Source organism: Heterodontus francisci, chromosome 39, assembly GCF_036365525.1.
Source record: "Heterodontus francisci isolate sHetFra1 chromosome 39, sHetFra1.hap1, whole genome shotgun sequence".
Lineage (NCBI taxonomy): Eukaryota > Metazoa > Chordata > Chondrichthyes > Heterodontiformes > Heterodontidae > Heterodontus > Heterodontus francisci.
In genome coordinates this window covers 39685187-39713001 of record NC_090409.1, presented here as the reverse complement: position 1 = coordinate 39713001, position 27815 = coordinate 39685187, and the positions used below count along the sequence as shown (strand labels likewise).

The 27815-nt window shown below is 50.5% G+C and overlaps 1 protein-coding gene across 4 annotated transcripts; it reads left to right on the top strand.

Annotated features, from left to right (window-relative positions):
- Positions 1-26481, top strand: spaca6 (sperm acrosome associated 6). 4 transcript variants are annotated; one of them, XM_068018380.1, is made up of 9 exons: positions 1-286; positions 8700-8783; positions 11217-11285; positions 12811-12834; positions 14790-14870; positions 16968-17071; positions 17309-17465; positions 22981-23176; positions 26285-26481. In XM_068018380.1, the coding sequence occupies exons 5-9, from the start codon at positions 14834-14836 to the stop codon at positions 26316-26318; spliced, it is 528 nt and encodes a 175-aa protein (XP_067874481.1). In that variant the 5' UTR covers positions 1-286; positions 8700-8783; positions 11217-11285; positions 12811-12834; positions 14790-14833; the 3' UTR covers positions 26319-26481. The 4 variants fall into 4 exon arrangements, with proteins under 4 accessions (XP_067874481.1, XP_067874480.1, XP_067874482.1 ...); XM_068018379.1 differs by lacking the exon at positions 12811-12834; XM_068018381.1 differs by lacking the exon at positions 14790-14870.
- The last annotated feature ends 1334 nt before the right edge of the window (positions 26482-27815 follow it).

Sequence of the window (27815 nt, the reverse complement as noted above, 5' to 3'; positions counted from 1 at the left end):
ACAAGGAAGAGGAACCCGAGTTCAATGGAGTGAGATTTAATGTAGTAGGAGGAACCAAGCCCCTTCGCAGAGACCGTTTAGAAAACGGGCAGTAAGGTGGAGGGATAACTAAAGAGGTGATCTTAATGGAGGAGAGAGAGGTGGAGAGACTTAGGGAGGAACTCCAGAGCATGAGGGCTCAGGTGACTGAAGAACATGGCCACAAATATCAAGCTGAAGGGAAGGAAAGAATACACAGGAAGCAGGAGCCAGAAGAATGGAACATTTGTCGGATGAGGTTGTGAAGGTAATGTCAAATGAAGCCATGCAGGGAGTTCAGAACGAACCTTGATGAAGACCAACTTGTCCAAGTCTCCTCGAGATTCACCAGAATGCTACAGGGGCTGAAAGGGTTAAATTACGAGGACAGGGTTCACAGACTGGGCTTGTATTCCCTCGAGTGTAGAAGATTAGAGGGTGATCGAATTGAGGGCTTGAAGATGATTTGCCACTTTGGGAGTTTCATCGATGTTCGTTCACAAGGCCAGGGGCAAAGGTTCAAGCCTTGGATTATTGATGTCAAAGACTGAACTACCATAACATAGACTTCAGGAGTAACGTAGGAAAACCCTTTGAAATTCAATCCTCGATTCTTCGACCTGAAGAATTAGGAACAGGAGTGGGCCATTTGATCCTACTGAGATTGTTTCCCCTTTTTCTTATTCATTCATGGGATGTGGGCGTCGCTGGCCAGGCCAGCATTTATTGCCCATCCCTAATTGCCCTTGAGAAGGTGGTGGTGAGCTGCCTCCTTGAACCGCTGCAGTCCATGTGGGGTAGGTACACCCACAGTGCTGTTAGGAAGGGAGTTCCAGGATTTTGACCCAGCGACAGTGAAGGAACAGCGATATAGTTCCAAGTCAGGATGGTGTGTGACTTGGAGGGGAACTTGCAGGTGATGGTGTTCCCATGTATCTGCTGCCCTTGTCCTTCTAGTTGGTAGAGGTCGCAGGTTTGGAAGGTGCTGTCTAAGGAGTCTTGGTGCATTGCTGCAGTGCATCTTGTAGATGGTACACACTGCTGCCACTGTGTGTCGGTGGTGGAGGGAGTGAATGTTTGTGGATGGGGTGCCAATCAAGTGGGCTGCTTTCTCCTGGATGGTGTTGAGCTTCTTGAGTGTTGTTGGAGCTGCACCCATCCAGGCAAGTGGATGCACCCATCACACTCCTGACTTGTGTCTTGTCGATGGTGGACAGGCTTTGGGGAGTCATTGGGCTTCCCTGTCACTCGGAAGGATCGTGGCTGCTCTTCTATCTCAACTCTGCTTTTCATCACTGTTATATTCAGCTACACTGTAAAAACAGCCTGCATTTATATAGAGCCTTTAACGCAGTAGAATATCCCCAAGGTGCTTCAAGGGATCTAAATCAAACACAATTCAGACCCCGAGCCACATCAGGAGATATTCAGGACCAGTGATCAAAAGCTCGGTCAAAGAGGTCGGTTTTTAAGGAGCGTCTAAAAGGAGGTGAGAGAGAGGCGGCGAGGTTTAGGGAGGGAATTCCAGAGCTTAGGGCCCCAGGCAGCTGAAGGCACAGCCGCCAATGGTGGAGCGATGGGAATCGGGGGATGGGCAAGAGGCTGGAATTGGAGGAGGGCAGAGATCTCAGAGGGTTGTGGAGGCTGGAGGAGGTTACAGAGATAGGGAGGTTACAGAGATAGGGAGGGTTGTAGGGTCTGGAGGAGGTTACAGAGATAGGGAGGGTTGTAGGGTCTGGAGGAGGTTACAGAGATAGGGAGGGTTGTAAGGGCTGGAGGAGGTTACAGAGATAGGGGCTGGAGGAGGTTACAGAGATAGGGAGGGTTGTAGGGGCTGGAGGAGGTTACAGAGATAGAGAGAGTTGTAGGGGCTGGAGGAGGTTACAGAGATAGGGGCTGGAGGAGGTTACAGAGATAGGGAGGGTTGTAGGGGCTGGAGGAGGTTACAGAGATAGGAAGGGTAGTAGGGGTTGGAGGAGGTTACAGAGATAGGGAGGGTTGTAGGGGCTGGAGGAGGTTACAGAGATAGGGAGGGTTGTAGGGGCTGGAGGAGGTTACAGAGATAGGGAGGGTTGTAGGGGCTGGAGGAGGTTACAGAGATAGGGAGGATTGTTGGGGCCGGAGGAGGTTACAGAGATAGGGAGGACTGTAGGGGCTGGAGGAGGTTACAGAGATAGGGAGGGTTGTAGGGGCTGGAGGTGGTTACAGAGATAGGGGCTGGAGGAGGTTACAGAGATATGGAGGGTTGTAGGGGCTGGAGGAGGTTACAGAGATAGGGAGAATTGTTGGGGCCGGAGGAGGTCACAGAGATAGGGAGGGTTGTAGGGGCTGGAGGAGGTTACAGAGATAGGGAGGGTTGTAGGGTCTGGAGGAGGTTACAGAGATAGGGAGGGTTGTAAGGGCTGGAGGAGGTTACAGAGATAGGGGCTGGAGGAGGTTACAGAGATAGGGAGGGTTGTAGGGGCTGGAGGAGGTTACAGAGATAGGGAGGGCTGTAGGGGCTGGAGGAGGTTACAGAGATAGGGAGGGTTGTAGGGACTGGAGGAGGTTACAGAGATAGGGAGGGTTGTAGGGGCTGGAGGAGGTTACAGAGATAGAGAGAGTTGTAGGGGCTGGAGGAGGTTACAGAGATAGGGGCTGGAGGAGGTTACAGAGATAGGGAGGGTTGTAGGGGCTGGAGGAGGTTACAGAGATAGGAAGGGTTGTAGGGGTTGGAGGAGGTTACAGAGATAGGGAGGGTTGTAGGGGCTGGAGGAGGTTACAGAGATAGGGAGGGTTGTAGGGGCTGGAGGAGGTTACAGAGATAGGGAGGGTTGTAGGGGCTGGAGGAGGTTACAGAGATAGGGAGGATTGTTGGGGCCGGAGGAGGTTACAGAGATAGGGAGGACTGGAGGAGGTTACAGAGATAGGGAGGGTTGTAGGGGCTGGAGGTGGTTACAGAGATAGGGGCTGGAGGAGGTTACAGAGATAGGGAGGGTTGTAGGGGCTGGAGGAGGTTACAGAGATAGGGAGAATTGTTGGGGCCGGAGGAGGTCACAGAGATAGGGAGGGTTGTAGGGGCTGGAGGAGGTTACAGAGATAGGGAGGGTTGTAGGGTCTGGAGGAGGTTACAGAGATAGGGAGGGTTGTAAGGGCTGGAGGAGGTTACAGAGATAGGGGCTGGAGGAGGTTACAGAGATAGGGAGGGTTGTAGGGGCTGGAGGAGGTTACAGAGATAGGGAGAATTGTTGGGGCCGGAGGAGGTTACAGAGATAGGGAGGGCTGTAGGGGCTGGAGGAGGTTACAGAGATAGGGAGGGTTGTAGGGGCTGGAGGAGGTTACAGAGATAGGGAGGATTGTTGGGGCCGGAGGAGGTTACAGAGATAGGGAGGGTTGTAGGGGCTGGAGGAGGTTACAGAGATAGGGAGGGTTGTAGGGGCTGGAGGAGGTTACAGAGATAGGGAGGACTGTAGGGGCTGGAGGAGTTTACAGAGATAGGGAGGGTTGTAGGGGCTGGAGGAGGTTACAGAGATAGGGAGGACTGTGGGGGCTGGAGGAGGTTACAGAGATAGGGAGGGTTGTAGGGGCTGGAGGAGGTTACAGAGATCGGGAGGACTGTAGGGGCTGGAGGAGGTTACAGAGATAGGGAGGGTTGTAGGGGCTGGAGGAGGTTACAGAGATAGGGAGGACTGTAGGGGCTGGAGGAGGTTACAGAGATAGGGAGGGTTGTAGGGGCTGGTGGAGGTTACAGAGATAGGGAGGGTTGTTGGGGCTGGAGGAAGTTACAGAGATAGAGAGGGTTGTAGGGGCTGGAGGAGGTTACAGAGATAGGAAGGGTTGTAGGGACTGGAGGAGGGTACAGAGATAGGGAGGGTTGTAGGGGCTGGAGGAGGTTACAGAGATAGGGAGGATTGTAGAGGCTGGAGGTGGGTACAGAGATAGGGAGGGTTGTAGGGGCTGGAGGAGGTTACAGAGATAGGGAGGGTTGTAGGGGCTGGAGGAGGTTACAGAGATAGGGAGGATTGTTGGGGCCGGAGGAGGTTACAGAGATAGGGAGGACTGTAGGGGCTGGAGGAGGTTACAGAGATAGGGAGGGTTGTAGGGACTGGAGGAGGGTACAGAGATAGGGAGGGTTGTAGGGGCTGGAGGAGGTTACAGAGATAGGGAGGGTTGTAGGGGCTGGAGGAGGTTACAGAGATAGGGAGGGTTGTAGGGGCTGGAGGAGGTTACAGAGATAGGGAGGATTGTTGGGGCCGGAGGAGGTTACAGAGATAGGGAGGGTTGTAGGGGCTGGAGGAGGTTACAGAGATAGGGAGGGTTGTAGGGGCTGGAGGAGGTTACAGAGATAGGGAGGACTGTAGGGGCTGGAGGAGTTTACAGAGATAGGGAGGGTTGTAGGGGCTGGAGGAGGTTACAGAGATAGGGAGGACTGTGGGGGCTGGAGGAGGTTACAGAGATAGGGAGGGTTGTAGGGGTTGGAGGAGGTTACAGAGATCGGGAGGACTGTAGGGGCTGGAGGAGGTTACAGAGATAGGGAGGGTTGTAGGGGCTGGAGGAGGTTACAGAGATAGGGAGGACTGTAGGGGCTGGAGGAGGTTACAGAGATAGGGAGGGTTGTAGGGGCTGGTGGAGGTTACAGAGATAGGGAGGGTTGTTGGGGCTGGAGGAAGTTACAGAGATAGAGAGGGTTGTAGGGGCTGGAGGAGGTTACAGAGATAGGAAGGGTTGTAGGGACTGGAGGAGGGTACAGAGATAGGGAGGGTTGTAGGGGCTGGAGGAGGTTACAGAGATAGGGAGGATTGTAGAGGCTGGAGGTGGGTACAGAGATAGGGAGGGTTGTAGGGGCTGGAGGAGGTTACAGAGATAGGGAGGGTTGTAGGGGCTGGAGGAGGTTACAGAGATAGGGAGGATTGTTGGGGCCGGAGGAGGTTACAGAGATAGGGAGGACTGTAGGGGCTGGAGGAGGTTACAGAGATAGGGAGGGTTGTAGGGACTGGAGGAGGGTACAGAGATAGGGAGGGTTGTAGGGGCTGGAGGAGGTTACAGAGATAGGGAGGGTTGTAGGGGCTGGAGGAGGTTACAGAGATAGGGAGGGTTGTAGGGGCTGGAGGAGGTTACAGAGATAGGGAGGATTGTTGGGGCCGGAGGAGGTTACAGAGATAGGGAGGACTGTAGGGGCTGGAGGAGGTTACAGAGATAGGGAGGGTTGTCGGGGCCGGAGGAGGTTACAGAGATAGGGAGGGTTGTAGGGGCTGGAGGAGGTTACAGAGATAGGGAGGGTTGTAGGGTCTGGAGGAGGTTACAGAGATAGGGAGGGTTGTAGGGGCTGGAGGATGTTACAGAGATAGGGAGGGTTGTAGGGGCTGGAGGAGGTTACAGAGATAGGGAGTGTTGTAGGGGCTGGAGGAGGTTACAGAGATAGTCAGGAGAGAGCGAGGAGGCCATGGATGGATTTGAAAACAAGGATGACAATTTTAATATCGAGATGTTGCCGGACCGGGAGCCAGTGTAGGTCAGCGAGCAACAGGGGGTGAGGGGTGAACGGGACTGGGTGCGAGCTAGGACACGGGGGCAGTAGAGTTCAGTTGACCTCTGACCCCGCAGGTCATTGGTCAAATTATGAAGACAGACTCTTACAAGGTAACTTCCGTCCACTTTTCTCAAGGTTCATTTCTGTGGCAGTTCAAGGTGGGGGCATGTGGGGGAGGGGGAGGGTTTTGAAGGAGATACATGAAAAGGAAGTGGCCCAGGAGACCTTGGTTTACACCTGCCAACTATTGGATTCCACTTTTCTCCTTCTGACACATTGAACACGGAGGCCGTTCAGCCCCTCAATCAAGCATTGCTTCCACGTAAACTCAATCATGTTTGATCTGTATCTTAACTCCATCTCCCCACCGTGGTTCTGTAACCCTTCCTTCCCTCACCCAACAAAAATTGATCAATCTCAGGTTTGAAATTTCCAATTGACCCCCCGGCCTCGACAGCTTTTTGGGGGGAGAGAGTTCCAGATTCCCACTCCCCTTTGTGTGAAGAAGTGCTTCCTGACATCGCCCCTAAACGGCCTGGCTCCGATATTAAGGTTCTGCCCCCTTGTTCTGGACTCCCCCCCCCCCTCCCCCCAACCAGAGGAAATAGTTTCTCTCTATCGACCCGATCGAAATCTCTCATCGATCTTCAACCCCTGTGACACCATCATGTCCTCTGACATCAGAATGGCAATGACATCACAACATAATGAGGGAGGAAGGCCAGAGAGTTATGCTAGTTACACTGCAACGCACTGACCATTACAAACCAGATCTCGGCGTGTCTCCTTAATGGTTTGGGAGGTCACCAAGTCTCTCCTTGGTTTAGTTCACATTTCCGTCCCAGTACAACAACCAACCCCAGTGCCGATGGCTGTAACCCGTCGCCCAAGTTTCTCAGGAGAAAAGGATGTGTCAGTGAAGCTGGCAGAAGAGGGTGCGACCTGCGTTGGGCCAACAGCCATAACCCTGAGTGATTGGTGAGGCTGGCAGGAGCGTGTGGGCCTCGACCGAACCAGAGCGGGACACTATGACTGGCGGGAATCCTGCCGCCCGCCTCTTCGACCTCCTCCTGGTCGTGGGAGGCCTCGGTTGTGCCCTCTCCTGTTATTCATGCTTCACCAAGACCGCAGAGAGATTCTGCACAAACTACGTGGGCCAGACGACGGTTGAACTCATGGTGGCCAATTGTTGGTACCCAATTAAGGAGCTGATAAATCAACGGCAGGTGTACCAGGTGCGGGTTGGTAAGTGGCAGGAATGCGGAGAATGAACCAGTCGCAGAGTTTCCCCCGCCTTGTTGCATCGCTGGGTCCATCCTTGCGGGAACACAGGAACAGAAGTAGGCCATTCAGCCCTTTGGGTCTGCTCTGCTGTTCTGGAACATGGCTGGTCATCTACCGCAACGCTATATTCCCGCATTATCCCTTGATGTCATAACAACTATCTATCAATCTCTGTCTTGAACTTACTCAGTGACTGAGCTTCCACCACCCTCTGGGGAGAGAATTCCAAAGATTCACCACCCTCTGAGTGAAGAGGTTCCTCCTCATCTCAGTCCTAAATGTCTTTCCCTTTCTTCTGAGACTGGGTCCCCTGGTTCTAGATCCCACTGCCAGGGGAATCAACCTTTCTGCATCTACCCTGTCTATCCATTTAACAATTTTGTAGGTTTCTATGAGATCACCTCTCATTCTTCAAAACTCTAGAGAATACAGGCCCAGTCTCCTCCATCTCCCCTCATAGAACAATCCCACCATCCCAGGAATCAGTCTGGTGAACCTCCGCTGCACTCCCTCTATGGCAAGTATATCCTTCCTCGGGGAAGGGGACCAGAACCGCACACAATATTCCAGGTGTGGCCTCACCAATGCTCTAAACAATTGATCAAGACTTCACTACTCCTGTACTCAAATCCTCTTGCGATAAAGGCTAACATACCATTAGCCTTCCTAATTTCTTGCTGCACCTGCATGTTAGCTTTCAGTAACTTATTGACAAGGACACCCAGGTCCCTTTGTACATCGACACTTTCTAATCTCTTACCATTTAAGAAATACTCTGCACATCTGTTCCTCCTACCAAAGTGGATAACCTCACATTTTTCCACATTATATTCCATCTGCCACGTTCTAGCCCACTCACTAACTCGGTCCAAATCCCCTTGAAGCCGTTTTGCATCCTCCTCACAACACACATTCCCACCCAGTTTTGTGTCATCTGCAAACTTGGAAATATTACATTTGGTCCCCACGTCCAAATCATTGATATAGATTGTGAACAGCTGGGGCCCAAGCACTGATCCTTGCGGTACCCCGCTAGTCACAGCCTGCCAACCTGAGAATGACCCGTTTATTCCTACTCTCTTTTTTCTGCCTGTTAACCAATCCTCAATCCATGCCGGTATATTAACCCCAATTCCATTCGCTTTAATTTTGCTAACAAACCTCCTATGTGGGACTTTATCAAAAGCCTTCTAAAAGTCCAAATACACCACATTCACTGGTTACCCCTTATCCACTCTGCTAGTAACAGTCTCAAAAAACTCTAATAACTTTGTCAAACATCATTTCCCCTTCATAGATCTATGTCGACTCTGCCCAGTCAGACCATTATTTTATAGATGTCCAATAATCGCATCCTTTATAATAGATTCTAGATTTTAAGAGACCTTTAAGAGGGAAGCCACATCGATTGTGAATCATGGAAACACATGGGATTAAGGATGTATTCTGGCCCCAGTTTGGGTTTGTGATTGATGGCACATTTTCAACCCACACCAAAACCCAGAGATGTAGACTGGGAATAAGGTTATCTAATATCTCTAGTATCATTAATGATATCTAATTCAAAACCTAACCATAATGGTCACATTGGTATGTGCCGTTACAGCACAGAAACAGGCCATTCGGCCCATCTGGTGTTTCTGCCTCCTCTCACCTCCTCTCCATCTCATCGTCTCACCCGACCCTTCTACTCCTTTCTCCCTCTACGATCATCTCAGACGTCAGTTCCTGTCGAATGCCGGAACTCACCCCGAACAGTGAGACTGACACCAGTGATGTTCTGATATTGGGCAAGAGCCCGAGTCCGAGAGGACCGCTGACAATTCTGACCTTTGTCGAACTCTCCCACTCACCTAACCTGCCTACTTTTGTTTTTGTAACTTGGCAGCCGAGTCAGAGTACAAACGATTGAAGGCGATTTACAAGAAGGCTTTGGAGTTTATAAAGAAAAGACGCAAAGAATTCCCAAGAGGTACGTAGGATGTCTTTCTCTCTCCCATTTGGTTCTTGCGCGTGACGGGGTTAGGATCGCTCTGACAGAGAGATGGGGAAAGGGCAGCCAGCATGGACTAGATGGGTCGAATGGCTTCCTTCTGTGCTGTAAATGACTATGAATCCAGCTGAAGAGATGGGATGACGGAATACTAGGAGAAGATTTTCACCCAATGGGCAATCGCGTTATAAAGGAAGGGATGACTTTTGCACCTTTTGCAACTTTGGGATGTTCCAAAGCCCTTGACGGCCAATCAGGTCCTTTTACTCTGAAGTGTAATGTGGGAAACGTGGCAGCCGATTTGCACACAGCAAGATCCCACCATCAGCAACGCGGGAAATGACCAGATGAAAGGGATAGTTCTTTCCGAGATGGGTGATGGGCTGAAATGGGGAAAGGGAATGGGACTGAGAGCTTCATTGATTAATCCTCTAACCAAAAAAAAAAGGACTCTTGTGTGGAGGGTTTGGTAAGGTAAGGTTTTCCTTTTTTTTAATCTCTGTTGTCAGTTTAGAGCAGAGGGGATGGAAGCTAGGGCAGTTGCATGCTCCTCTTGCAGGATGTGGGAGGTTGCCACCCAAGTTGATAGGGTTGTTAAGAAGGCGTATGGTGTGTTGACTTTCATTAACAGGGGGATTGAGTTTAAGAGCCGCGAGGTTATGCTGCAGCTCTATAAGGCCCTGGTTCGACACACTTGGAATATTGTGTTCAGTTCTGGTCGCCTCATTATAGGAAGGATGTGGAAGCTTTAGAGAGGGTGCAGAGGAGATTTACCAGGATGCTGCCTGGACTGGAGGGCATGTCCTACGAAGAAAGATTGAGGGAGCTCAGGCTTTTCTCATTGGAGCGAAGAAGGATGAGAGGTGACTTGATAGAGGGGTACAAGATGATGAGAGGCATAGATAGAGTGGATAGCCAGAGACCTTTTCCCAGGGTGGAAAGGGCTATCACCAGGGGGCATAATTTTAAGGTGATTGGAGGAAGGTTTCGGGGAGATGTCAGAGGTAGGTTCTTTACACAGAGAGTGGTGGGTGCGTGGAATGCACTGCCAGCGGTGGTAGTAGAAGCAGATACATTAGGGGCATTTAAGCAACTCTTGGATAGGTACATGGATGATAGTAGAATGAAGGGTAGGTAGTGAGTCTGATCTTAGAGTAGGTTAAAGGTTCGGCACAACATCGTGGGCCGAAGGGCCTGTACTGTGCTGTACTGTTCTATGTTCTATGTTCTTAAAAAGGAAGTGGGAAGATAGACAATAGGAGAGACTGGAGAAGCTGGGATTGTTCTCCTCAGAGCAGAGAAGGTTAAGGGGGAGGTTTAATCGAGGCGTTCAAAATCGTGAGGGGGTTTTGATGGAGTAAATGAGGAGAAACTGTTCCCAGTGGTAGGAGGGTCGGTAACCAGAGGGACACAGATTGAGGATAATGGGTAAAAGAACCAGAGGGGGGGGGGGGGAGATGAGGAGAATTTTTTTGACGCAGTGAGTTGTTGTGATCTGGAACGCGCTGCCTGAAAGGGCGGTGGAAGCAGATTCAATAGTAACTTTCAAAAGGGGGAATTGGAGAAATACTGGAAGAGGGAAGATTTGCAGTGCAATGGGGGAAAGAGCGGGGGGGGGGGGGGGGGAGAGTGGGGACCAATTGGATAGATCTTTCAAAGAGACAGCACAGGGATGATGGGCCGAATGCACTCCTTCTCTATCATTTCTATAAAAGAATTAATTTTCAGCAATGCATGAAATGGTTAACCTGACAGTGACATTGCATCAGGAATAGGAGCAGGACGAGGCCATTCGGCCCCTCGAGCCTGCTCCCCCATTCAATACGATCACAGCTGATCCTCTCCCTCCCTATCCCTCGATTCCCTCAGTGTCCAAAACTCTCTCAATCTCAGTCTTGAATCCACTCAACGACTGAGCATCTACAGCTCTCTGGGGTAGAGAATTCCAAAGATTCACAACCCTCTGAGTGAAGACATTCCTCCTCATCTCAGTCCCCAATGGCCGACCCCCTTACCCTGAGACTGGGACCCCCCCCCGCACCCCCCCAGTTCTAGACTCTCCAGTGGGGGGGGGGGGGGGGGGGGTGGAAACAGCCTCTCAACATCTACCCTGTCAAACCCTCTGAGAATTTTATACATTTCAATGAGATCACCTCTCATTCTTCAAAACTCCGGAGAATATCGGCCCATTCTACTCTCATTGAAGAACGGCAACCAATTCTGCATGAAGCTCGGGCTCGGGAAGGAGAGTAGCCTCTTGCAAATATTGAATGGTACCGCACAGAAGGAGACCATTCATCCCGTCGCGCCTGTGCTGTCTCTTTGGCCGCACTAACCGGTTAGTCGAACCCGCCCCGTGCTCGACTCAAAGCTTCATCTCTGATAACCCCCTGATCTCCTTCCTTTCCTTAGAATCATACCCAAACCTGCTGAATGCCGTGGAGAAGGAAGTCCTGCAGGCAGTCTTCAATTTGAAGAAAGGTTTCATCTCTCTCTCGTGTTTTATAGCCGACTACGGGCACCGCCTTGCCGCCGAGATACCATCCCACAAATACCCAATTGTTCAACCCCCCACCATTCCCCCCCCTCTCCATTCCCATAGATGTCAAGAGCCTCTGGAAAGTTAATGGGATGGGTGAATTTCCCTGGACATCCCAGTGATTGAAGACGAATCTCCTGCACACTGCGGAAAGGGGCAAAAAAAAAAACGCCAACCAGGGCGAAGAATTAGGTCTCGTTAAACAGAATTTATTTGGGGGGTGGGGGGGGGGGGGCGGGGGGAAAGACTTTCATGAATTGTTAAAATATTGGAGATGAGGGGGACAAAAAGGGGTCGTTTCCCTCATCGTCAAGGTTAATCTAGTTGGGTAATAACGGGCAGGACTTTGGGTTTTGGTTCAGGACCCCAACATACGGGTCAAATGGGGGTCATGATCCCGCAACCGTGTGGGGAAACAGTCACCCCCGGGCGGTGATTTTCTCCCCCCCCCCCACCTAGTTGGCCAGAGGACGGGCTTGCCGTCCAATTACGGATGGCAAGGCAGGGGTTGGCCCTCCAGCTCGGGAGGAGCAGCAGTCTGCCGGGGCAGGTAAGCGGGTAGAGAGGGGGCGCCTCCATCTTTTTGAAATTGGAAAACGGTTCCAGCGGCCGGGCCACCATTGTGCAGGGGAAACCCCCCTCCGTGGGGCGGGCTGCAGGCGGCCACAGTAGTGGCCTGATAGGCCCTTCCACCCCGATCCCTCCTCCGAGAAACTGGCATGCCAGCCGGTGGTACGAATTTCCACGCCCAGTGCTTGCCTAGTCGCCTACATGTAGGGGGAGAGGAGGGTGAAAATGCCACCTAATTAGTCTGTTCCATTTCCGATTGGCCTTTAGAAGGCAGCCACACCTGGAGGATGAACCAATGGCGGGGGAGCGTGTGGTGGGGTGGGGTGGTTTGAGGTCGTCTGATCCCAGAACTGAGAGATTATGACCATCAGGAATGACTGAACAGTCTGGGGGTCTTTTCTCTAGGAGAGAGAAGGCTGAGGGGTGACCTGATTGAGGTCTTTAAAATGATGAAGGGGTTTCGATCGGGTAGACGTAGAGAAGATGTTTCCACTTGTGGGGGGGAGACCTGAACTAGGGGCCATCAATATAAGACAGTCACTAATAAATCCGATGGGGAATTCCGGAGAAACCTCTTTCCCCAGAGAGTGGTGAGAATGTGGAACTCGCTCCCACAGGGAGTGGTTGAGGTGAATAGTATCGATGTATTTAAGGGGAAGCTGGATAAACACATGAGGGAGAAAGGAATAGAAGGATATGGTGATAGGGTGAGATGGAGAGGGGGGGTGGGGAGGAGGCTCGTGTGGGGCAGAAACACCAGCACGGAGCGGATGGGCCGAATGGCCTGCTTCTGTGCTGGAGATTCAATGTCATTCTGTGTAACCCTAAAGCTGGGTCATGCCCAATGATGCCTGAATATAATTACTTTCTCTCTGTCTCTCTCTCTCTGTCTCGCAGCAACTCCCTGCAATGACACCTGTGGTAAGTGTTTTCATTCACGTTAAAGAAAAAGACTTGCATTTCTCTAGCGCCTGTCCCCACCTCAGGACGTCCCAAAGGGCTTCACAGACAATGAAGGACTTTGTTTGAAGTGTTGTAATGTGGGAAACGCGGCGGACAATTTGCGCACAGCAAGATCCCACAAACAGCAATGTGATAATGACCCAGATCATTTTTTTTTTAGCGAGGGTAGTCGAGGGATGAATATTGGCCCCCCAGGACATTATCCCTTGTCGGAGCTTGCGGCTTTGCCCTGGAGGGTAGTGTTGTGTGGGGAGTACACGGAGATATTTCCAGGGGACAGGGAAGGGTTTAGGAATTATCACGGCCCTTCCTGTATCAACTGACCCCCACCGCCTTCACCACCTCCATTCTGGCTGGTCTATCTTTAAAGGCATTGGTTAAAATCCCTGTCAGTCAAACAGTAACGACGATAATGTTGCCTTTTGAAGTAGATCGAGGGCCTTTGAAGGTAATTCAACAGTCAACCACAAGTGATAAATCCTTGTTATAAAAGACAACTGCCATACCCTCCCCCCGCTAAATATTACACAGAGAAGGTGCAAAAACAATTTACAAGAATGATAACAGAACTGAAGGGTTATAACTATCAGGGGCGATTAAACAGCCTGGAGCTCGAGAAGACCGAGAGGTGACCTGATAGATAACAACTGGCATTTATATAGAGCCGACAGCAGAGTAAAACATTCCCAAGGTGCTTCACAGGAGCGTAAATCAGAGAGAATTTGACCCCGAGACACATCAGGAGATATTAGGGACCGGTGACCAAAAACTCGGTCAAAGAGGTCAGTTTTTTAAGGAGCGTCTTAAAGGAGGAGAGAGAGGGAGAGAGGCGGAGAGGTTTAGGGAGGGAATTCCAGGGCTTAGGGCCCCCAGGCAGCTGAAGGCACGGCCGCCAATGGTGGAGCGATGGGAATCGGGGGATGGGCAAGAGGCCGGAATTGGAGGGAGTGCAGAGATCTCGGAGGGTTTTCGGGGCTGGAGGAGGTTACAGAGATAGGGAGGGTTGTAGGGGCTGGAGGAGGTTACAGAGATAGGGAGGGGTGTAGGGGCTGGAGGAGGTTACAGAGATAGGGAGGGTTGTCGGGGCTGGAGGAGGTTACAGAGATAGGGAGGGTTGTAGGGGCTGGAGGAGGTTACAGAGATAGGGAGGGTTGTAGGGGCTGGAGGAGGTTACAGAGATAGGGAGGGTTGTAGGGGCTGGAGGAGGTTACAGAGATAGGGAGGGTTGTAGGGACTGGAGGAGGTTACAGAGATAGGGAGGGTTGTAGGGACTGGAGGAGGTTACAGAGATAGGGAGGGTTGTCGGTGCTGGAGGAGGTTACAGAGATAGGGAGGTTTGTAGGGGCTGGAGGAGGGGGTGTTACCGGACCAGGAGCCAGCGAGTAATGGGGGTGACGGGTGAACTGGGCTCGGTGGCAGCAGAGTTAGGGATAAGGTGAAGTTTACAGAGGGTGGAATGTGGGAGGCCGGGGCAGGAGAGGGTTGGAATGGCCGAGTCTGGAGGGAACAGAGGCGCGGAAGAAGGTTTGAGTAGCGGATGGGCTGAGGCAGCGGTGTAGAGGAGCGAGGGGATGGAGATCGAAGTAAACAGTCCTGGTGATGGAGAGGATACGGAGTCAGGAGTTCATCTCGGGGTCAAATACATCACTGAGATTGGTGGAGAGCCAGAACGTGGACATGTCACACCAGCTGCATTTGTAGACAAAGTTCTGGGGATGTTCAGTTACAAAAACAGACAAGCAGTAGTGGGCCCAATGCTTTGCGGGATCTTTCTGTGCACACAATGGCTGCTACAAACCCCTCCACTCGCCACCCATCATTTTATTTGGAGGTTTCTGTGCTTCTGTCGATAGTTCTGACAGAGAGACAGATTGTCGCTGCCTCTGTCCCTAATGACTGTCTCTTTTCCACAGGAATAAACAAGGCTGCCTATTATTTTGACTGCCGCTTCTGTAAGATGAGAGGCTGTGAGGGAGTTTCTTTCGAGTGTCCGAGTAGGTGTGCCCAAACGGTTTATTACAGTTTCCTTCCCTGTGGTTGTAACTCACCCTCACACCGGCCTTTATGTCTCAGTCATTCCGGGCAGTTAAACACAGCAGAGCAGGCAATAGAATGCGAATGAGTCCTGGACACACATTACAAACATCCACACATTCCTGGCTCATTCCCTCCAAATACTGACACACTCTCAGTGATTTACCACCCCCCCCCCCCCCTTTAAATACTGACACACTCCCGGGGATTCCCCCCTTTAAATACTGACACACTCCCGGGGATTCCCCCCTTTAAATACTGACACACTCCCGGGGATTCCCCCCTTTAAATACTGACACTCCTGAGGATTCCCCCTCTGTAAATACTGACACACTCCTGGGGATTCCCCCCGTAAATACTGACACACTCCCGGGGGTTCCCCCCTGTAAATACTGACACATACCCGGGGATTCCCCCCTGTAAATACTGACACACTACTGGGGATTCCCCCTCTGTAAATACTGACACACTCCTGGGGATTCCCCCTCTGTAAATACTGACACACTCCAGGGGATTCCCCCTCTGTAAATACTGACACACTCCCGGGGATTCCTCCTCTGTAAATACTGACACACTCCCGGGGATTCCCCCCTGTAAATACTGACACACTCCCGGGGATTCCCCCCTGTAAATACTGACACACTCCCGGGGATTCCCCCTTGTCAATTCTGACACACTCCTGGGGATTCCCCCCCTGTAAATACTGACACACTCCCGGGGGATTCCCCCCTGTAAATACTGACACATGTACAGGGATTCCCCCTTGTAAATTCTGACACACTCCCGGGGATTCCCCCCCTGTAAATACTGACACACTCCCTGGGATTCCCCCCTTTAAATACTGACACACTCCCAGGGATTCCCCCCCTGTAAATACTCACACACGTACAGGGATTCCCCCCTGTAAATACTGACACACTCCCGAGGATTCCCCCCTGTAAATACTGACACACTCCCGGGGATTCCCCCCTGTAAATACTGACACACTCCCGGGGATTTTCCCCTGTAAATACTGACACACTCCCGGGGATTCCCCCCCTGTAAATACTGACACACTCCCGGGGATTCCCCCCCTGTAAATACTGACACACTCCCGGGGATTCCCCCCTGTAAATACTGACACACTCCCGTGGATTCCCCCCTGTAAATTCTGACACACTCCCGGGGATTCCCCCCTGTAAATACTGACACACTCCCGGGGATTTTCCCCTGTAAATAGACACACTCCCGGGGATTCCCCCCCTGTAAATACTGACACACGTACAGGGATTCCCCCTTGTAAATTCTGACACACTCCTGGGGACTTCCTGTAAAGTCCTGCTCGGGTCTGCAAGGGAAACCCGACCCGAGCCCGAATGTCGAACTCAGACGTGCGACCCGTCCCAACCCGACCCGAGCCCCTCACATGTGGTCGGCTCCTGTTGGGTTCGGGTCGGGTCGCAGGCCTTTAACCTCCTGTATAGAAGTAACATGTAACTGAGTTAAATACAGGTTAAATATTACCAACATCTTGAATCTCTGTTCACATCTTGCTCATTGCTCTGACACCAGGCCGACAACTATCTAACGACCCAGCGTCCGTAAGGATTTACCTTGTCAATTTGACTTTTCGCTCCCCCCCCCACCACCTCCCCGCCCCGCAAAAGTGCACAAACTTTGCACTCCAACCCTTCCCACCATCGCCAACACCCAAGGATGTTACTTTGACCCTGTGCAGACTCCCTCTTTAGCAATCTCCTGAAATGACCCAGTTAAGAAGTAAGTTGACAATTAATGTATTAGTTTACATGAGCTTGAGAGCGGAGTCTACCGTGCCAGGAACGCGCATAAAGAACGTGCAATTAAAGGACAGATAATCCGACATTTACCCTTTCCCGGCGGGTGACAAAATCTGGCATTTTATCCACCGAACTCAACGTGCTGAGAAATCAAGTTAGGAGTCGGTCCGTGACATGTGTTGGCCCATTTACGGTTGCAGAAATGTGATTGGTCTCACGGTTGGGGGGGGGGGGGGTCCAATACAATTCGCTTATTTAATGTTTTATAACTTCTTTCAGTCGAAGATGTAAAGGTTAAGGAGACAGGACAAGTGTCCATGAAATGTCAGTCCACGTTTACAATCCCCAAGATTGATACCGTCACGTGGATGTTTGCATCCAATGTAAGTATTTAAAGTTCGACCCAGAGTTCTCTCCCTCCGACCCCATTCCCCTTCTATTGTTTCAAAGCTGAACGTACTCCCTCTCTCCCCCCGCCCACCACCCACCCCCCCCCCCACTCCTCCCCGTGGATGGGACGTCTGTTTGTCTGCCCATCACGCTATAGCCCTCCTCTCGCACCATGAGCAATGCCACGGGCGCTCCAAGTTATAAAGTGCACTTGAATGGTCCGTTTGCAGGTCAGGAGCGACGTTATCTCACAGTTCAAGGTCCTACACATTGGGGATGATGACACGCTCACCATACAGAACGTCAAGATAAAAAACACGGGAACCTACGCATGCAATGTCTTCAGGAAGGACACTCTTCTGCTGCAACGCTTTTTTTACCTCATTGGTGAGTCTCGCTGATCTTTCTTTCTCTCTCTCTTTCTCTCTCTCTCTTACTCCAATGGCTCTGATTCCTCATCCTCCCTCCCTAACCCTCTCCCCTGTCCCTATCAGCAGTTCCCACGGACAAGTATGAGAATATAGATACGGAAGCGAAGTTTACGCTCGATTGCGCCATTTATTTCAGCACAATTTGTGCCAAATTGGTGAGGCTAATGCAAGCGATCGCGGCATCAGGTCGAATTAATCACCCTGGGGGGGGAGTGGGGAGGGGGCTCTACTAATTGTGCCTGTTGATGGGACTTTGAGGAGGCTTTTAGAAATAAGCTTTTATTAGGTGCAAGGACATGAATAGGTGCCTTTTCAGTATTATTTTTGCTAAATTTACTACGAAGGTGACAACTGCAACGTAACCGATAGCTCTGTGGGTATTCATAGGATCATAAGAACTAGGAGCAGGAGTAGGCCGTCCGGCCCCTCGAGCCTGCTCCGCCATTCAATAAGATCATGGCTGATCTTTTCGTGGACTCAGATCCACTTACCCGCGCTCTCACCCTATCCCTTAATTCCTTTATTGTTCAAAAAGATATCTACCTTAGCTTTAAAAACGTTTACTGAAGAAGCGTCAACTACTTCACTGGGCAAGGAATTCCATAGATCAACAACCCTCTGGGTGAAGAAGTTCCTTCTTAATTCAGTCCTAAATCTGCTCCCTCTAATCTTGAGGCTATGCCCTCTTGTCCCCGCTTCACCTGCCAGTGGAAACATCCTCTCTACTTGTATCTTATCTATTCCCTTCATGATTTTGTATGTTTCTGTAAGATCCCCCCTCATTCTTCTGAACTCCAATGAATATAATCCTAATCTACTCAGTCTCTCCTCATAAGCCAACCCCCTCAACTCCGGAATCAACCTAGTGAACCTCCTCTGCACCCTCTCCAGTGCCAGTATATCCTTTCTCAAGTAAGGAGACCAAAACTGCACACACTACTCCAGGTGCGGCCTCACCAGTACCTTATACAGCTGCAACATAACCTCTCTGCTTTTAAACTCAATCCCTTTAGCAATGAAGGACAAAATTCCATTTGCCTTCCTAATTACTTGCTGTACCTGCAGACCAACCTTCTGCGATTCATGCACAAGGACACCCAGGTCCCTCTGCATAGCAGCATGCTGCAACTTTTTACCATTCAAGTAATAATCCTTTTTCCTGTTACTCCTACCGAAATGAATGACTTCACATTTATTAACATTGTATTCCATCTGCCAGACCTTTGTCCACTCACTCAATGTATCTATGTTCCTCTGCAAAGTTTCACAGTCATCTGCACACTTTGCTCTGCCACTCATCTTAGTGTCATCTGCAAACTTTGACGCCCTACACATGGTTCCCAACTCCAAATCATCTATATAAATTGTAAATAATTGCGGGTCCCAACACCGATCCCTGAGGCACACCACTAGTGACTGACTGCCAACCAGAATAGCACTCATTTATCCCCACTCTCTGCTTCCTGTTAGTCAACCAATCCTCTATCCATGCTAATACTTTACCCCTGACGCCATGCATCCTTATCTTATGCAGCAGCCTCTTGTGCGGCACCTTGTCGAAGGCCTTTTGGAAATCTAGGTACACCACATCCACTGGGTCCCCATTGTCCACCTTGCTCGTAATGTCATCATAGAATTCCAAAAGATTTGTCAAGCATGACCTGCCCTTCAAGAACCCATGCTGCGTCTGCCCAACGGGACAATTTCTATCGAGATGCCCTGCTATTTCTTCCTTGATAATAGACTCAAGCATCTTCCCCACTGCAGAGGTTAAGCTAATCGGTCTATAATTCCCCATCTTTTGTCTACCTCCCTTTTTAAACAGTGGTGTCACATCTGCTGTTTTCCAATCTGCTGGGACTACCCCAGAGTCCAGTGAATTTTGGAAAATTACCGCCAGTGCACCTGCTATTTCTCCCGCCATCTCTCTTAGTACCCTGGGATGCATTCCATCAGGGCCAGGAGACTTATCAATCCTTAGCTCCATTAGCTTGCCCAACACTACCTCTTCCGTAATAAAGATTGTTTCCAGGTCCTCACCTACGTTCGTCTCTTTGTCAATTACTGGCATGTTATTAATGTCCTCCACTGTGAAGACCGATACAAAATACCTGTTCAATGCCTCGGCCATTTCATCATATCCCATAACTAAATTCCCCTTCTCATCCTCGAAAGGACCAATGTTTACTTTAGCCACTCTTTTTCGTTTTATATATTTATAGAAACTTTTGCTATCTGTCTTTATATTCTGTGCTAGTTTTTTCTCATGTTCCATCTTACTATTCTTTATAGCTCTTTTTGTAGCTTTCTGTTGACCTTTAAAGTATCCCAATCTTCTAGTTTCATGCTGTTTTTGGCCACCTTGTATGCCTTCTCTTTCAATTTGATAGCCTCCCTTATTTCCTTAGACACCCATGGCAGATTACCCCTTTTCTTCCAGTCCTTCCTTTTCACTGGAATATACTTTTGCTGAGCACTTTGAAAAATTGCTTTGAAAGTTCTCCACTGCTCATCAACTGTCCCACCATAAAATCTTTGTTTCCAGTCTACTTTAGCCAAGTCCTCCCTCATTCTATTGTCGTCCCCCTTGTTCAAGCGCTAGACCCTGGTATTGGATTTTATCTTCACACTCTCCATCTGTATTCTAAATTCAACCATACTGTGATCACTCCTTCCAAGAGGATCCCTAACTATGAGGTCATTAATTATTCCTGTCTCATTACACAGGACAAGATCTAGGATAGCTTGCTCCCTCGTCGGTTCCATTACATACTGTTCAAGAAAACTATCACGGATACACTCAACGAACTCCTCCTCAAGGCTACCCTGACTGAGCTGGTTCGACCAATCTACATGTAGATTAAAATCCCCCATGATAATTGCCGTACCATTTTTACAGGCATTAGTTATTTCTTTGTTTATTGCCCGCCCCAATGTGATGTTATTATTTGGTGGCCTATAGACTACGCCTATCAATGACTTTTTCTTCTTAGAGTTTCTAATTTCCACCCAAATGGATTCAACCTCATTCTCCATAGAACCTATATCATTTCTCAGCACCGCCCTGATGTCGTCCTTGAATATCAGAGCTACACCACCTCCCTTACCTTCCTGTCTGTCCTTCCGAATAGTCTGGTACCCCTGGATATTTAACTCCCAGTCGTGACCCACCTATAACCATGTCTCCGTAATGGCTACCAAATCATATTTATTCGCGATGATTTGTGCCGTTAACTCATCAACCTTGTTATAAATGCTACGAGCATTCAGGTAAAGTGCCTTTATGCTAGCTTTCTTACCCTCATGATTTCCAACATCTCTAATGATAACTCCTGAGTTATCCTTCCTTTCTGCTTCTTTCATCGTCTGCCTTGAACCTAAACCCTCCTGCACACATGTTAGCCTGCTGCTTACCTTTTTATTTATCATCATACTCCCTGTCGTTTTCCCTTTCCCTTCCTCCCGAGTCACTAGTTTAAAGTCCGAGAGACCACCCTATTTATCCATTTCGCTAGAACACTGGTTCCAGATCGGTTCAGGTGGAGACCGTCCCATCGGTACAGATCCCCCCGGTTCCAAAACTGATGCCAATGCCCCATGAAATGGAACCCATCTTTCCCACACCACTCCCTTAGCCACGAGTTTACTTCCCTAATATTCTTATCCCTAAGCCAATTTGCACGTGGCTCGGGCAGTAATCCGGAGATTATGACCCTCGAGGACCTGTTCCTTAATTTCGATCCTAGTGCTTTATAATCCCTAAACAGGTCCTCCATCCTAGCCTTGCTTATGTTGTTAGTCCCAACGTGGACCACAACAACTGGATCCTCCCCCTCCCGCTCCAATATCCTTTCAAGCCGGTCAGAGATGTCCTGCACCCTGGCACCGGGCAGGCAACACACCATGCGGGACTCCCGATCCGGCTTGCAAAGGATACTATCTATCCCCCTAATTATAGAATCTCCTATAACTACCACTTGTCTTTTTGCTCCCCCCTCTTGAATGGCCTTCTGCACCATGGTGCCATGGTCAGTTGGCTCATCCTCCCAACAGCCCTTTTCCTCATCCACACAGGGAGCAAGTATCTCGTACCTGTTGGATAAGGTCAAAGGCTGAGGCTCCTCCACTCCTGAACGCATCTCCCTACCTGCCTCACTTGCAATCACACCCTGTTGTCCCTGATCACTAACTGAATTTGAATTACTTAATCTACCAGGTGTGACTGCCTCCTGAAACAAAACGTCCAGGTAACTCTCCCCCTCCCGGATGTGCCGCAGTGTTTGAAGCTCAGATTCCAGATCATCAACTCTGAGCCGGAGTTCTTCCAGCAACCAACACTTGCTGCAGATGTGGTTCCTGCCGTTCACAATTTTATTACCCTGCCGTATTATCCTTGCCTCCGAATCAGCAGGTTGTGGGTTCAGCTCCCACTCCAGAGACTTGTGTACAGATTTCCAGGCTGACACGTCCAGTGCAGTACTGAGGGAGTGCCGCACTGTCAGAGGGTCAGTACTGAGGGAGTGCTGCACTGTCAGAGGGTCAGTACTGAGGGAGTGCCGCACTGTCAGAGGGTCAGTACTGAGGGAGCGCTGCACTGTCGAAGTGTCAGTACTGAGAGAGTGCTGCACTGTCGGTGGGTCAGTACTGAGAGAGTGCTGCACTGTCGGACGGTCAGTACTGAGGGAGTGCTGCACTGTCAGAGGGTCAGTACTGAGAGAGTGCTGCACTGTCGGAGGGTCAGTACTGAGGAAGTACCGCACTGTCAGAGGGTCAGTACTGAGGGAGTGCCGCACTGTCGGAGGGTCAGTACTGAGGGAGTACTGCACTGTCGGAGGGTCAGTACTGAGGGAGTGCTGCACTGTCGAAGTGTCAGTACAGAGGGAGCGCTGCACTGTCGGATGGTCAGTACTGAGGGAGCGCTGCACTGTCAGAGGGTCAGTACTGAGGGAGTGCTGCAATGTCAGAGGGTCAGTACTGAGGGAGTGCTGCACTGTCGAAGTGTCAGTACTGAGGGAGCGCTGCACTGTCGGATGGTCAGTACTGAGGGAGCGCTGCACTGTCGGAGGGTCAGTACTGAGGGAGAGCCGCACTGTCGGAGGTGCCGTCTTTCAGATGAGACATTAGACCGAGGCCCCCGTCTGCCCTCTCAGGCGGGTGTAAAAGATCCCACGGCCACTATTTGGAAGAAGAGCCGGTCGGTGGGGTGGCGGGGGTGGGGGGGGGGGTAGTTCTCCCCTGTGTCCTGGGGACAATATTTATCCCTCAACCAAAAAAGGTGACACGATCTGGTCATTGCTGTTTGTGGGATCTTGCTGTGCGCAAACTGGCTGCCGCGTTTCCTGCATCACCACGGAGACCGCGCTGCAGGAAAAAGCAGAAACGCGGTTCATTGGCTGTGAGGTAGTTTGAGCCAAAGGGTGAGCAGGAAAGGAATGTGGTTTCTCATTGTGTGCTTGTCTTCCCTGCCCTAGTGATGAGAAGCACTCTGCAAAGCAGCATCGAGCTGCAAGCCATGTTCCAGAATGTATTACTGGAGAAAAGGTCAACTCTGAAAACTCCCACTGCCAAGCCAGTCCTGCCACCTGCCAAGCAAGTCGACAAGCAGACAGAAATCCAGTTCACAGCGGCTGTCGCCTTGGCAACACTCTTCGTCGTGTTATCTATCGGGTGAGTCCCGTGATTTTTTTTTCCCCGCATCGAATCTCCAGCACAGGACCAGGGCATTCGGCCCATCTTCTCCATGCTGGTGTTTCTGCCCCACACGAGCCTCCTCCCACCCCCCCCTCTCTCCATCTCACCCTATCACCATATCCTTCTATTCCTTTCTCCCTCATGTGTTCATCCAGCTTCCCCCTTAAACACATCGATACTATTCACCTCAACCACTCCCTGTGGGAGCGAGTTCCACATTCTCACCACTCTCTGGGGAAAGAGGTTTCTCCGGAATTCCCCATTGGATTTATTAGTGACTGTCTTATATTGATGGCCCCCGAGTTCTGGTCTCCCCCCCCCCACAAGTGGAAACATCTTCTCTACGTCTACCCGATCGAAACCCCCTTCATCATTTTAAAGACCTCAATCAGGTCACCCCTCAGCCTTCTCTGTCCTCGAGTAAAGAGCCCCAGATTGTTCTGTCTTTCCTGATTGTTATCACCTCTCAGTTCTGGCATCAGCCTTGTGAATCTTCTTTGCACTTTCAACCTTTTTCGAATGGGTAGTATTTCAAGAAAGTTGCCTTTTTGACAAGACGATGAGTTGTGGCTGGAGTGGTTCTTTCGCAGGCCGTCCAATCTGTTCGAAAGACCAACACAAGTCCAGTGTCCCAAGTGTCAGCTCAATTTCAGGATCACCCAAGGTCACCGCTGCCTGCTTGGGCGGATGTTATAGATCCCAGACCTCTCATCAAAGGGGAACAGGAACCTATCTTGGTCTCCCGTTTCTGCCCGCTCCTCCCCTTTCCCCACCAACCCTCCGAGATCTCTGCGCTCCTCCAATTCCGACCTCTTGCCCATCCCCCGATTCCCATCGCTCCACCATTGGCGGCCGTGCCTTCAGCTGCCTGGGGCCCTGAGTTCTGGAATTCCCTCCCTAAACCTCTCCGCCTCTCTCTCTCCTCCTTTCAGACGCTCCTTAAAAAACCGACCTCTCTGACTGAGCTTTTGGTCGCCAGTCCCTAATATCTCCTTGGGTGGCTCAGGGTCAAATTTTGTTTGATAACTATTAGAATTAGAATTAGAATTAGAACATTACAGCGCAGTGCAGGCCCTTCGGCCCTCGATGTTGCGCCGACCTGTGAAACCATCTGACCTACACTATTCCATTTTCATCCATATGTCTATCCAATGACCACTTAAATGCCCTTAAAGTTGGCCAGTCTACTACTGCTGCAGGCAGGACATTCCACGCCCCTACTACTCTCTGTGTAAAGAAACTACCTCTGACATCTGTCCTATATCTATCACCCCTCAACTTAAAGCTATGTCCCCTCGTGTTTGCCATCACCATCCGAGGAAAAAGACTCTCACTATCCACCCTATCTAATCCTCTGATTATCTTATATGTCTCTATTAAGTCACCTCTCCTCCTCCTTCTCTCCAACGAAAACAACCTCAAGTCCCTCAGCCTTTCCTCGTAAGACCTTCCCTCCATACCAGGCAACATCCTAGTAAATCTCCTCTGCACCCTTTCCAAAGCTTCCACATCCTTCCTATAATGCGGTGACCAGAACTGCACGCAATACTCCAGGTGCGGTCTCACCAGAGTTTTGTACAGCTGCAGCATGACCTCGTGGCTCCGAAACTCGATCCCCCTACTAATAAAAGCTAACACACCATATGCCTTCTTAACAGCCCTATTAACCTGGGTAGCAACCTTCAGGGATTTATGCACCTGGACACCAAGATCTCTCTGTTCATCTACACTACCAAGAATCTTCCCATTAGGCCAGTACTCTGCATTCCTGTTACTCCTTCCAAAGTGAATCACCTCACACTTTTCCGCATTAAACTCCATTTGCCATCTCTCAGCCCAGCTCTGCAGCCTATCTATGTCCCTCTGTAACCTACAACATCCTTCGGCACTATCCACAACTCCACCGACCTTAGTGTCATCCGCAAATTTACTAACCCACCCTTCTACACCCTCATCCAGGTCATTCATAAAAATGACAAACAGCAGTGACCCCAAAACAGATCCTTGCGGTACACCACTAGTAACTAAACTCCAGGATGAACATTTGCCATCAACCACCACCCTCTGTCTTCTTTCAGCTAGGCAATTTCTGATCCAAAGCTCGAAACGTTCCTGTGAAGGGGCTTGGGATGCTTTACGATGTTAAAGGCTCCATATAAATGCAGCTTGCTGTTGTCCTGGCCAACATTCGACACCTCCTCCGCGCCCCCACCTCACTGACAATAAGCTACACAGATTGACTGGGCCTCGATCTCAGGAAAGCTTTTAGCTCCAGTGGAGGGTAGATATCACCTTGGTTTAACGTATTATTAGGAGACTCAGTAAAAGCCCTCTCCCCTCTCAGACTGAAGGTTGTAGGATCGTGCCCCATTCCAGATTCCTCAGCCCCATAAATCAGGATAACATGCTGTACTGAGGGAGTGCTGCACTGTCAGAGGGTCAGTACTGAGGGAGTGCTGCACTGTCGGAGGGTCAGTACTGAGGGAATGCTGCACTGTCGGAGGGTCAGTATTGAGGGAGTGCTGCACTGTCGGAGGGTCAGTATTGAGGGAGTGCTGCACTGTCGGAGTGTCAGTACTGAGGGAGTGCTGCACTGTCAGAGGGTCAGTACTGAGGGAGCGCTGCACTGTCGGAGGGTCTGTACTGAGGGAGTGCTGCACTGTCGGAGGGTCAGTACTGAGGGAGTGCTGCACTGTCGGAGGGTCAGTACTGAGGGAGTGCTGCACTGTCAGAGGGTCAGTAGTGAGGGAGTGCTGTACTGTCGGAGGTGCCGTCTTGCAGATGAGACATTAAACCGAGGCCCCCGTCTGCCCTCTCCACTATTTGGTAGAAGAGCGGGGGGGGAGGGGGGGTGTTCTCCCCGGTGTCCTGGGGACAATATTTATCCCTCAACCGACATCACTTTAAAAGAAAAAATCCAGTCCTTTGGCTCAGTACTGTTTGTGGGACCTTGCTGTGCGCAATTTGGCTGCCGCATTTCCGACAACAGTGTCCACACTTCAAAACAACTTCACCGGCAGGAAAACATCCTGAGGTAGTGTAAGACACGAGAGAAATGCAATCTGTCCCTTTCTGTCCTTGCAGGGCCATTTATCGTTGGGTCACGAGGTCGAAATGAGCTTGGTGCAGGGAGTGCGATGTGAAAACCGTGAAGGTCTCCATGGCCAAATAGCCACACGAACCCAAAAGACCAGCAGACGGACGGTAACCCGGCACCTCAGGTGTGGTACCCGAGGTACCCGTGTTAAATGCAAATGGAAGAATATGAATTTTGAATTAAAGTGATGTTTATTTTCCTCTCTTGCGAATGTCCTTGCTGGGTAAGAGAGAGCTTTGCAGGATAAATTCACACATATGCAGAGGGTGTAAACTCCCTGCACGTCTACAAGAGGGAGCTGAACTGGTTCCGGCAAGGGGCAGAGATCACAAGATATAGAGGGTGCTGCACTGTCAGAGGGTCAGTACTGAGGGAGTGCTGCACTGTCGGAGGTGCCGTCTTTCAGATGAGACATTAAACCGAAGCCCCCGTCTGGCCGCTCAGGTGGGTGTAAAAGATCCCACGGCCTCTATTTGGAAGAAGAGCAGCGGGGGCAGTGGGGGGGGGAGTTCCCCACCTAGTGGCCAGAGCCTGAAACTACACCGTGACTGTTTACATGCAAACATTGAATGGGAACTGTTGACATAACAAATACACAGTGGTAAATTTTGACAAGCATGATAACAGGATGCAAGACATGTGGATTGGAAATACACAACCTGCAGAGGATTTAAATAATATTTATAGATATATATTTATAAATTACAGCGCATTAGTGATTGAAACACTATCAGCAATTCCATTGTCAATACTGAACGATTCTGTCATGACAAACCCACTCCCCCGTCGCCGAACGGGCAAAAGGGCCACAGATTCCAGAACATTCCCTCTTTGAGAACGAAGACTGATGTGCATTGTGGGTGTGACGGTGATCGATGCCAGGAATGCCGTGGGTTGGGATTGTCATAGTGCCCTCAGTCTACGGCTTGTCAGTAGGTTTGGTGTCATGTAATGGGGTTGGACCTCCTGTTGTCATTCTGTTCCTTCACCACTCGCTGCAGCTCCTGTGAACAGAAGATCAACACAGCCTGAGTCTGAGATATTACACATAGACTCGCACCTCCATCGTGAGCTGTGAGTGTAACAGAGTGTAATTACAATCGGACTTGACGCGCCCAACTCACTCCTCACCGACCTGCCACATTCTCCTCTGCGTAAAATTGAGTTCTATCGAAACTCTGCTGCCCCAGTGTCCTAACTCGCACCGAGTCCCGTTCACCCATCACCCCCTGTTACTCGTTGACCTACACTGGCTCCCGGTCCGGCAACACCTCGAGTTTAAAATTCACATCCTTGTTTTCAAATCTCTCCATGGTCTCCTCCCTATCTCTGTAACGTCCTCCAGCCCCTACAACCCTCCCTATCTCTGTAACCTCCTCCAGCCCCTCCAACCCTCCCTATCTCTGGAACCACCTCCAGCCCCTACAACCCTCCCTATCTCTGTAACCTCCTCCAGCCCCTACAACCCTCCCTATCTCTGGAACCACCTCCAGCCCCTACAACCCTCCCTATCTCTGT